The sequence below is a fragment of the Limulus polyphemus genome, unplaced genomic scaffold (genome assembly GCF_000517525.1).
Source record: "Limulus polyphemus unplaced genomic scaffold, Limulus_polyphemus-2.1.2 Scaffold5611, whole genome shotgun sequence".
Taxonomy (NCBI): domain Eukaryota; kingdom Metazoa; phylum Arthropoda; class Merostomata; order Xiphosura; family Limulidae; genus Limulus; species Limulus polyphemus.
Genome location: NW_013671221.1, coordinates 2052 through 14556, shown reverse-complemented (window position 1 = coordinate 14556; position 12505 = coordinate 2052). Strand labels below are relative to the sequence as shown.

General features: G+C 34.1%; 1 protein-coding gene across 1 annotated transcript in view; it reads right to left on the bottom strand.

The window, feature by feature from the left end:
• The window catches only part of LOC106472788 (protein enabled homolog), a 44016-nt gene extending 33726 nt beyond the window's left edge, over window positions 1-10290 (bottom strand). Inside the window, exons 1-5 of the mRNA XM_022401315.1 lie at window positions 10208-10290; window positions 9746-9914; window positions 6922-7093; window positions 930-1128; window positions 603-664 (exon numbers count right to left, since the gene is read on the bottom strand). Coding sequence (XP_022257023.1) covers window positions 603-664; window positions 930-1128; window positions 6922-7093; window positions 9746-9914; window positions 10208-10275 — 670 coding nt within the window. The 5' untranslated portion in view covers window positions 10276-10290. The remainder of the gene's footprint in view (window positions 1-602; window positions 665-929; window positions 1129-6921; window positions 7094-9745; window positions 9915-10207) is intronic.
• Between the last annotated feature and the right edge of the window lie 2215 nt (window positions 10291-12505).

Genomic DNA, 12505 nt, shown 5'->3' with positions numbered 1-12505 from the left:
GAAGAAGCTGTAAAAGCAAAACATTGCTAGTAATAAAAAACAAATATATATACGTCTCTAGTGTAAAGGTCGTTTATCTAAACTGATTTAATCAGCTATTAACAATTAATGTAACTAATAGTATTAGAACTATATTTCACCATTACGAGGGTCATATAAATTATATTAGGAGAAACAGCTTTTTACGACATAAATAAAGTAAAAAATACAAACTGAAATCAATTTACAAATATATAACTAATTACCCGACCAATTTCAACGTATTGCGTACATCATTTTCAAATGTATACTAATATCACATATATATCTCACCATTACAAGACACTACAGTCTCCCATTGAATTATGAATTAAATAACTTACAGTATTCATCACTAATACAATTCTTGGTCTTCCAACTACATTCTTATTTAATATTAAACATGAATAATCTTAGTTAATATCTGTAATGTCTGAATTTTTCTTCCAAAAATTACTTTTCTTTATGAAATGTCTAAAGTTGGTGACTCAAAACTTTTCACACCAGATTAGAATTTGACTATTCTTTCCACTACACACTAAAGAGTGTACACATAAAAGAAACGAAAATAAGTAAACACATGCCTGTACTTGTAGCATACTGAACAGCAGATTGTCTTCTCTCTCCTCCTGAGTCTTCTCTTGTTCTGAAAATGACATAAGTAGAATACATTTCATGTTTGAAACAAATGTCTTCATTCAAGAAAAAGAAAAATTTTCTAATGAACATTTTTTGTTTCAAATAAATATTTCATACAAGTTAAATGTTTATCCTCTGAGTATTTCCAGAGTTCACACTTTAGATATTTACCAATTTTTTTTCATACAAATTGCAAGAAAGTATTACATGTTATCTGAAGCAAGCTTTTCACACACGCATCATTTTTTATTGTGTTACAAAAAGCGACATACCTGCCACGTGTTTCTACAGTGTCATTGTGCATTGGTTGGCCTATTTGTTGGTAGACTGGTTGCTGTTGCTGCTGCTGAACCTGATAAATGGGTTTTTGTTGTTGCTGTTGATAAATAGGCTGCTGTTGATAAATTGGCTGTTGTTGCTGATAATGTTGAGGCACTACTGGTGGTTGAGAAGGCCTTGGAAGTGTGGAATCTAAAAACACAATAGACACATCAACATTTGATAACTACAGGTTTATGGAATCTTAGTTCTATAATGTTCAAATCAGACATCTCTTTAAAACCTTTCTTCAAACTAATAACTGTTGACACAACCATGCTGTAAAAACAATCAACACTATTTTTAATTGTACTCTATGCACAATGTTTATGGGATAATCTGAATTTGTAATATTATGGCTACTTACTTTTAATGCTTGAAACAATGGTGAAACTCCATGATTACATAACTGAGAAAAACAAAGACATTTGTATCTTTCACAAACACTTCATTTATTATGACCATAGTTTCACAAGTACCGGCATCATCAAGATACCTAATGATGCCTTTATGGGCAAAACTATATACAGGTATTGTTATAACATGAAGTCCATCTTCCACCTCAATTTGTTGTTATGTAAATTGAGCATCTGATCAGAATTTCTGAACTTAAAATGCTTGGTCATTCAACCTACTGTATACAATGGTCTCACTAGTCATTCAGCATATACTGTTATCTAGTGGTCTCACTGATCATTCAGCATATACTGTATACTGTGGTCTCACCGATCATTCAGCATATACTGTATCTAGTGGTCTCACCGGCCATTCAGCATTTACTGTATCTAGTGGTCTCACCGGCCATTCAGTCTATACTGTATACAGTGGTCTCACCGGCCATTCAGTCTATACTGTATACAGTGGTTTCACCGACCATTCAGTCTATACTGTATACAGTGGTCTCACCGACCATTCAGTCTATACTGTATACAGTGGTCTCACCGACCATTCAGTCTATACTGTATACAGTGGTCTCACCGACCATTCAGTCTATACTGTATACAGTGGTCTCACCGACCATTCAGTCTATACTGTATACAGTGGTTTCACCGGCCATTCAGTCTATACTGTATACAGTGGTTTTACCAGCCATTCAGTCTACACTGTATACAGTGGTCTCACCGGCCATTCAGTCTATACTGTATACAGTGGTCTCACCGACCATTCAGCATGTACTGTATACAGTGGTCTCACCGGCCATTCAGTCTATACTGTATACAGTGGTTTCACCGGCCATTCAGTATGTACTGTATACAGTGGTCTCACTGGTCATTCTGCATATACTATATACACTGGTCATTCAGCATATTTTTTCCTGACAAATATCACTCTATTGACAATCAACCTACACCGATTTTTAAAGAAAAGTCTTCTTGGATACCTCCCCTGAACAGAGAACCAAATTTAGAGAGTTATATTAAAGCTGTAACAAATGACATAATACAAAGCCTAAAATTTTCCAGGCAATGTTGCAATAATCTAAACCAAAAAGAGAGAATTAGAACTACTCTAAAAGATCTTAAATCAAACACTAATTACATAGATAACTATATCGCTAAAACTAACCACCAGCTCGAGGACACTAGTTTCTACAAAAAAAAACTTACACAGCACCCTACAACTCAGTTTACTAAAACCATCAGTGATAAATTTAAAAAAACTTCTCCAAAACAAGAAAATTAACAAAAAAGCTTTCTAGCATTTGGTACCCAGACAGGTTTGTCCAGGTAGATTTATCTCTTATTGAAAGTATACAAACCTAATAATTCCAGCCAACCCACGAACATGGCTACTGAGAAGCTGTATGCTTTTGTTGACTACCACATAAAAAATATTCCTTGTACTCTTCCTTCTTACATAAAGGACACAACTCACTTTCTTAATGTCATAGAGGAAATCAATACCAATGGACATTTACAACCTAACAGCCTTCTGTGAACAATGGACATTTACTGCCTAGCAGCCTTCTATGAACATTGGACATTTCTTCCCTTTACACTAATATTCCACATTATGAAGGACTAGAAATTCTGAAATCTGCCATAATCCTTTTTAACCCATCAGAGTCTTAAACAGCAGTTAAACAACTTCAAATTAAGTAATGTAAATTATCTTCAGGTTAACAGTACTGCAATGGATACAAAAAACAGCTCCTAACTGCACTAATATATTTATGGGGCATATTGAAAGCTAGCTTTTAGAATAAAACCCCGTAAAACCTCATACATGAAAACATTACATAGATGACATATTATTCATTTGGACAGCTGGTTATGAATCACTTAAAGACTTTTATTTCTTATGGCAATAAATTTCACAAAACAATCAAGTTTACCCTCAATTACTCCCCAACTCAAATCAACTTTCTCAATATCACTGTCTTTTTAAAAGACAGAATATTAAACAATGACTTGTACAGAAAACATAATAACAGACCATAATATCTTCACTATAAAAGCTGTCACTTCACCCAAACTGAATGGAATATTACCTATAGTCAAGCTCTCCAAATAAAGAAAATCTGTTCAGGTGAAACAAATTACAGAAAACACAACAAGGTTCTGAAACAAACCATGTTAAAAAGAGGATATAAAGATACCAATAAAGAATTCAAACAGAGTTCCTATTGTTATAACCTATCACTTTAAACTAAGAAACATTTCCCACATTCTGAAAAACAATTTTCATCTACTACAACTGAATGATCAACTTAGACAAATATTTCCTGAAATTCCCATCATCTCCTTCCAGAAGAGCAGAAGTTTTAAAGACATCCTTGTACATGCAAGAGGGATTACATCTCACCACAGAAATATGTTTCTAAAGAAATGACTTGCACAGCACCAAATACCATTAACCTCAAACAGTGCAAAAAATGCAATCACCAGCATGTAGGACAGACCCAAACGACTCTTAGAGAGCATTTCAATAGCCCTAAATATTCTATTAACACTGAAAAAGACATCCCTATTACCCAGCACTTTAACCAACCTGGTCATTCTATTACTGATGTAACTCTTATCAATACTGAAACCAATTTAAAAACTAAAGCCAATAGAGAAATACGAGAAACCTATTGGATTACAAGTATAAATACTTTTCAACCTATTAGAATCAATCTAGGTCCTGGAATAAGTGATTTATGATTATTAGTTTGTTCTATGTCAGAAAAATAAAGTTTTTCATCCATGTTGTGTGAATTCTCAATTTTTACCCCTAATCTTTCTAGTACCTATTATATATTTATGATATCTTCCATGTTATTTTTTTAAATATATCTGCTTAACATTTCTTTCTTTTTTTTTTAACTAATCTCCATATCTCACCTTTATTTTAATTTATCAATACTTGATGTAGTTTCTTTTGATCATTTTTCTTTTTTGAAACAATATATCTCTAGCTTCTTTATATCTAACATTCTTATTTCTGGTAGTATTGCACCAGAAATGAGAAACATTTAAAACAATACATTGAAAGCCACTCAAAAAACTTCCAAATTTCCATGGTGGCCTGCATTACATCACTCAAACTTCATTTTATCTTACACTTTGCTTTATACAATCATTCTCAGTTTGCCCCTGAAGAAGAAAGATGCATTATTCGAAAGTGTTCCAGTTATAGAGTATCATATCTTTGTGTGAATTTTATTTCTTGAATCTACGTGTTTTTCTAACATCATGACTGTATACAGTGGTCTCACTGGTCATTCAGCGTATACTGTATATTGTGGTCTCAATGGTCATTCAGCCTATACTGTATAAAGTGATCTCACTTATCACTCAGATCTTTATTGTACACAGTGTTTTCTCATAATCTTGTTTCACTTGTAAACTATAGTGCTCCAACTTGTTCATAAACCATGGGTAGACCTTAAGAATGAAAGGAAACCAATCAATCACTAGAAGTATTTCAAAATGTCGTTGACGGACTGTGATACCACTTCCAGTCCTATCATAACATATGCAGCTAACTGCTACCCATCAATTCTGACTTTCAACTATCACAGAATACCTACTACAAGACTGAATCACATGTTTGCATCCTCAAATGGATGCCATATCATGTATAGACAGCCATATCATGTATAGACAATCAAACACATTCTACCCAAAAATGAAATGTACGTTAAAAGCTCAATGAAATAAACTGCACTTACAGCAATATTATCATGGACATACAATGAACCTATACAAGTTATACTTCCCCTGAAGCTTGAAAACAAATGTCTGCTCATTTTGAGTGTACATAAAACCAGGTTCAACTCTATTAAAATATGGGAATTTAATAAATATATATGGTAACTATGGAAGTGGGTAGGAATATGATGAGTATACTGACTTTACATCCTATGCCAATAATGACATATAGTATATAGACTACATCATAAAACCATCTCTGCTGCCACATACTGATGAAATTAGCCTGAAGGATAACTATCTGTTTCCACCATCAAATATGGTCAACATATCTTGAAAAAAAAAAGGGAGATTGGAAATGGAGATGTTGGCATTATCATCAGACTTTAATCCCAACAATTATGTATGGGATGTTTTCAAATAGTTCCAGATACTAAAGATGTCCTCAAAACAGTTCTTTCAGAAGAGTGATCAACATTATCTCAAGCATTTGTCAAAATTCTGATCTTAACTCTATCAAATTGGGCTCAATATTTTTTACAGGCCTTGTAACTACCATGTAACTATACATACTATAGCTCTGAATGTACTAAAAATTATTCAGAAAATGTAGCATGCATTTAGTAAATATTACAAGTCTGTTGTACAAAAAAACAACAAAAAAAACAGATTCTGGAATAAAGTATTTACACTAAAGCTTTGCCTGTGAATTTGCAATGCCTTTAGAGAATCACTCTGAATGAAAGGTGATTTTCATGTTAAGAATAAAATACTTCCTTTCATCTTACTGCTTTCACATTTCATTTGCATAACTATTGGAACCTCCTAAACGAATATCAATTTTTTTCTGGTAAAACTTTATACTTTATTTTCTCTACCCTAACATTAACTGTGAAGGAATCAGCATTGTAGCATCAAATAAAAAGTTGGACACTATAAAACAAGTCCAAATTACCTTCTTTGTTCTTTCTAGAACAGCTGCATATCATACAGGAAATTACACTCTATTTACTATTATAGCCAAAGCTAACAGACTTTTCAAATCACAGTTCATTTAACTTTATTGCTTTACAGCCGTACTTAGACCATCTCAGTGTACTAAAGCCAGTCATCTAACTTCTTTAAAGAACTAGGGCTTTACAATAACCTAACTTCTTTAAAAAATGTAACAAAACACAACCTTGTTTCATCTGACAGGAGCAAGTTATCCTCTAACACACCTTAAGTTATATGGAAAACTATTTTTTCAGATAAACTTACCTTAGCTGGACATTTTCTTTACCAGTTTGTGGTGAAAGAAAAAAGTGCTCTTTTGTGAGTGTGTGTTTTTTTATTATTATTTTCAAACCTTCCTTTTTTTTTTGGTGAAAGCTATCTTTCATAGAAAATTAGAGAACAATAACCTCAAGAAAACAAAACAACAGATTCTCCAGAACCTTATACATAGAGGAATCAACAGTGATATACTGGTTAGTGTTACTGTAATAAATTCACAATTATGAACAAGAATTTAAGTATGAATTGCATGAAAGGAAAAGATTAACCAAAATAAACTCACTATTTTAGCCCAGAACTTCCAAAGTTCTAAACTCACTATTCTGGTCCAGAACTTCCAAAGTTCTAAACTCACTATTCTGGTCCAGAACTTCCAAAGTTCTAAACTCACTATTCTGGTCCAAAACTTCCAAAGTTGTGAACTCACTATTCTGGTCCAGAACTTCCAAAGTTCTAAACTCACTATTCTGGCCTAGAACTTCCAAAGTTCTAAACTCACTAATGTGGTCCAGAACTTCCAAAGTTGTGAACTTACTATTCTGGTCCAGAATTTCCAAAACCTTAACCATGGCTACTGCAAATGCATGAGCATCATCTTTGCTGCTGAAGTTGAGACCATAAACTTGACGGTTATCTCTCCACTGGTGAAAAGTTGGAGTTGCCTGGTTGTACTTCAAGCCTTTTAGAATGGCACAATTGATTACCACCTGAAAAATAAATTAGCAAAAACTTTAACAAAAAATTTTAACACACTATGTTTTATCAAATAAAAATCAATTACACAAAAAAGCTTACTAGCATAGCCTGAAAATTCAAATACATCAAACACAGGTGCAAATACAAATATAAGTTCTTTCTGTTACTAATTGACTTTACTAGGACACTGTTGCAAGTATTTATCTGTTTCTAACTTATCAGGTTTTTTAGAAAGTTTCCTCCATTTTCAACAAACTGTTTTTTCTGAGCTTCCAAACATTAATAGCCCTACTAAGGAACACTTACTTCAATATTTACTTATTTGAATTGTATAAACATCAAAGGTTACATGTTGTTACTGTACTTACTAATCAGTAGCCAGAAGAATTTATTTAACTAACAAAACAACAAAAACACATACGCACGCACACACACCCAATAACCAACTGCTCACAGAGTAAAGTGTAACCAAATTCTAATCAAGCCAAGCATTGCTAACCTTTATATATAAAGTCTATTTCTTGGTCTTGCTCTAGATGGATATCTTCTGCAGTTTCAGACAAAATCAGAAACAAGCATCTATATAAATATAACAGTATTGTCTATTTTATGTTGTATGTCCATGTAACTACTTCGCAGGGTGTGGAAGGATCTTCACCAAAATTGGTATGAAGGTTCATTAGGTCCAGTTTTTTATGGGTGTTTTTGCATTTTTACCACTACTCTGCCCCCTGTTGATGGATGGATCTTTACTACATTTGGCATGAAGGTTTGTTGAATCCATGCAGAGATACATGCAAAGTTGCAGTTTCACATTTTGTGTTTTGCAGTTTTTATAGGCATGTTTGCATTTTTTACAATTACATATAAGGGAAGCAGCTTTTCATGTCCTAAGATAATTTTTATTAATCATGAATTTACATAACTTCCATCCAGGAGACAGGTACTCCAGCTAGTTTGGAAATAAAGTTTCAATGCAGTCAGACATCTTTGCACAGTGACAGATTACTTGAAATCCCAAATTAAAGTTGGTCGTTGAAGGAAAATAACTTTTTTTTTTTAATCTACAGATTTTATTTAATTTGACTTTTTCCTTTACTAGAATAATAATGAGATGGGGTGAAGTATTTGATGAAGCATTTAATATCATCTATAATCAGAATAAGTTTAATCAGTGAATATAAACAGACACTTATCATCTGACCAGCTGTGAACTAATAAAACATGTTCTGATAACTATTTTTTCCTACAACTGGGATTGAGGGTAGGGTCTGAGGAAGTGGAAAATTAATCAACAAAATTTAAGTATCTTTTCCTAGGACTGACACTGGTAAGTTTTAAGGAGGTGGCATATTAATCAAACAGGTCTAGTAACTATGTCCTAGAATAGGTATTAAAAGTGGGGTTTTGAGGAATTGGTAAATTAATCAACCAGATTTAAGTAATTATTTATTCTAGGACTGAGATTGATAATGGGTACTGAGCAGAAGTACTATATTACTGTGGCAAAACAACCTTATGTGCACAGATGTGGATCAAAGTCTACATTCCCAAATATTGTAAACAGTATTATTCAACCTGGTAGTATAAATTTGATGTCAGCACTATTAACTTTTCATGCTGACTTTGCAAAAATTGGTGTTAGAGTAGAGAAAATACCAGATGCAGTGTATAGTATACTTCAAAAAGCAGTAGATATGTGTTTAGGAGGTTGTAGAGGCTATACAACTGCAATATGCAAACTGTACAAAGAACAAAAGTATTTTTATTCTTCAAATGAACATCACCTTACACCTTGTCAAAGTCTTAGTTAGACTGACTTTGGCATTTCACAGAAATATCTTTAGACCAAAAACTTTGTTAACACATCTGATTTTATGTGTACAACAGATTTGTACTGTTTACTAAAAGCTTTCCATATTTCGTGAAGATAGAATTTGTAAATTCAGAATTATGGTCAACATTACTTCTTCAATTCGTGGTTGGTCCAACCCACCCCATGAACTTTCACTTAATAAATCAGGTTTTGATAACTATATCTTCTCAAGACTGTAATTGAGGGTGAGAATTTGAGGAGGTGGCAAATTAAACAACCAGGTTCTGACAACTATCCTTTCCTAAGAATGAGACTGAAAGTGTGGTCTGAGGAGGTGGCAAATTAATCAACCAGGTTCTGACAACTATCCTTTCCTAAGAATGAGACTGAAAGTGTGGTCTGAGGAGGTGGCAAATTCATCAACCACAGTTTGGTAACTATCTCTTCTTAAAACTGGGGCTGGGGTCTGAGGAAGTGGCAAGTTAATCATTTGCATTTTGATAACTATCGTTTCTGTAAGGCTGGGACCAAGGAGGTGCATTTTGAACTTGAATGCCATTGAGTTCAGTGTCAGACTTTCTGGTTTTGGTTTTACTGAAAAATTTGCATGAGTCAAAATTACTTGTTTTTTATTTCTTTTATAAACAGAGATAACCTGCCACTTCAAACCATATTTTTTTTCACCTGGCAGAATGCAAAAACACCAAAGCTGGTTCTCCTCCAACATCACTGCCCCCATTGGAGTAGAGCCTCCCCAGACTCCCCTGTCATGCGTTTACTCTCCGATATCTGTCTATTCTGAAAATAAATTATATCCCCGGTTCAATCAATACACAAGAACACTTACTTCATGGTCCTGTAGCTTTCGTCCAACAACTCGAAAAGTATTGTTGACAATATGTTGATAAATATGAACTTTAGAAAGTCCACTGGATGACCCACTGGGAAGCCACCGTCGATTAAGATCATCGTACACCATGACTGAGGCTCTTGCTGAAGCTATTGACTGCTCTGTGCTGTATGAAACAATAACAAGAATAAACTAAAACAGATGGATTTGTTTTCACTTTTTTCATATAACTCATACAAGAATTATTCTAAATGCTTAATAAACTGTTTCCTCGGAAGTTTATATCACTGATCCAGTTTTCTTGCATGTAAATGAATATAATTATTATATTTCAACATGTTTGTGCTAAAAGCATATTTTTCTCCTAGTAAAATATATATATACCAAAAATGGCATCTGCGAGAATGCAACAATAAATAAGCAGTAGAATTTAGTAATTTTTTTATTAAAAAAACTTACACAGATGCAGGAAGAAATGCACTGTTCATGTTATAACGGGAATCATCCAGCTGGGGCTGGTAGGCCATGACACGCCTAACGCTACTTACAACGAACGTTATAGCACCTGACTCATACCTTGTCACGTGACCAGCGGGTGCACGTGCAGGGAACTTCGTTTCGAATATTAACTATTTATTGAGCTGTTTAGTTAATAAGTTTAGTTATTGTCTATCATATACCCATTTTGGTGACAATTTTTCTCCATAGCATTTCTGTTTACGGTAATATATCTGCTTTAAGTATCTTATACACCACTAAATAAACGAACACAATAAAAAAATCCTAATTTATAAGAAAAGCTCAGTAAGCCAGAATATATGTTCGATTGCTTAGAATTTTTCGCACAGCCGTCCCTAAATTTATACTTAGGACTAGAAAGAAGGCATTCAATTAACTAGACAACCTATGTCTTTGTGGAAAGTAAGTCTCCTTCCTTCTGGTGTGATTTAAATTTGCCTAGAAACGTGGTCTAACACGAGTTGATCCAATAGTAATTTATGCACAAGCAAGAATATGTTGTGCTGATATTCATATCAGCGTGATTCAACTGCCGCTCCTATGTTATGTTAATCCGTCCACGCACTCATTAAGAATAATATTAAAACTCAAATTTATGTATTAAAAAGTACACACAAATACTTATATAAATGGGGAAGTTCCATTCTTTGTCAGATAATACGGGATATAACGTGACTATGTACAGAAATAACAGTTTCGCCGGGTTTTTTTTTTTTTTTTTCAGATGATCAATTTCCTGTGCAGAGTGCAGTAATGGACATGTGAACCTGCCTTTAGCACAGAACTTAGGGCGTTCGTACGACAGGAAGTAACATACGGAAGTTGCAGTTCCCAAGCATGACAAACTACAAAAAGGCGGGGTTTGCATCCATGGATTTCAGTGAATTATCGTTATCCCCACACAACAGAAAGCCGAGAGAGAGATTATGGGCTACGTTATTCAGAAACTTTGTTATTAAGTGCAAAGTTGTACAGCGAGTTATTTGTGTTGTGCCCAGCGTAAGGATAGGGCCCTTAATTTTCGCCTTACAATACCCTAAGTTTACCTATGAACTACAAGAGGGGGTCTGTAAGTTAGAGATTAATCTGTGAGACAATGTTTCAGGAAAGCAAGGTCGTTTAACTCTCTGACTACCATCAGGGTCCATTGGACTCAAAAGTCCAGCTATGTCAAGCTGTTATGAAAGCATTACATTCTGCAGAAGTATAAATTCTGATTTGTGAAATATTACTGACCTTGCAACCGTATACCATATGGGTCCAATAAACCCAAAAGCTTATAGAAATAAGGTAAACGTTATAATAAATTTTCTGCTCTATATCGGTTTGCACTATTTATAAGTATTATATATTGGTATTATATTATTTAGATATATACTAGTATATATAATGTTATGCAAAATGTATGCCTTCTTACGCCATCTTTTCGGTGATAAAAAGATGGATAGTCCTTTCCGTGAGCACTGTTGAGTACACTCGTATCTCTAAATAGCTTTTGCAAAGTTTTTTTTTTTTTTAATAAGGACGAGCAATAGCCCTAAAATGTCACCAAGATGTATTGTAAATAAGAAAATACAGCTATTCTTAGAGCAAAAGAATAACGAAAACGATGAAGAACAAGAAACAGCTGACAGTATGTCTGATGACGATGGTGAACTAGAAATATAACTGATATTTCTCCATCTAACGTATCAGATAATGATGAAGTTATTGAAGTGGACAATAGTGGTCATGCAAAAGTTAAGCGATTTACCTCTAAAAACAAATATGAAGTATGGCTATCTGAGCCTCCAAGCCAAGCAGCAGGAAGAACTACACTCTGTAACATTTTGCGACAAGTCCTTGGTCCATCTAGCTCCGCCAACAGAGCTTCCACCTGAGCTTACAAACCAGAAAGGAAGAACACCAGCAACTACTATTTTTGGATTCCAAACTGACTCAACGATTTCATCATATTGTCCTAAAAAGGTAGTACTGTAACTTTCCTAAGGACAATGCACTCTCAACCAACAACTGACAACATGTCAGAGAAAAATAAATAAATGAAAAAAAAACAGAAGCCATTTTGTTTTACACCACCGCCAAAAGGTGGCGTGGACAGAATTGAAACGATAGTGCGATACTACAGTTCGAAAAGAATGACCCGAAGATGGCCCATTGTTATCTTCTACAATATAATTGAAGTTTGTGCAGCAGATGCTTTTATAATATGGCAGAAGTTGAAATCTCAGTATCTTC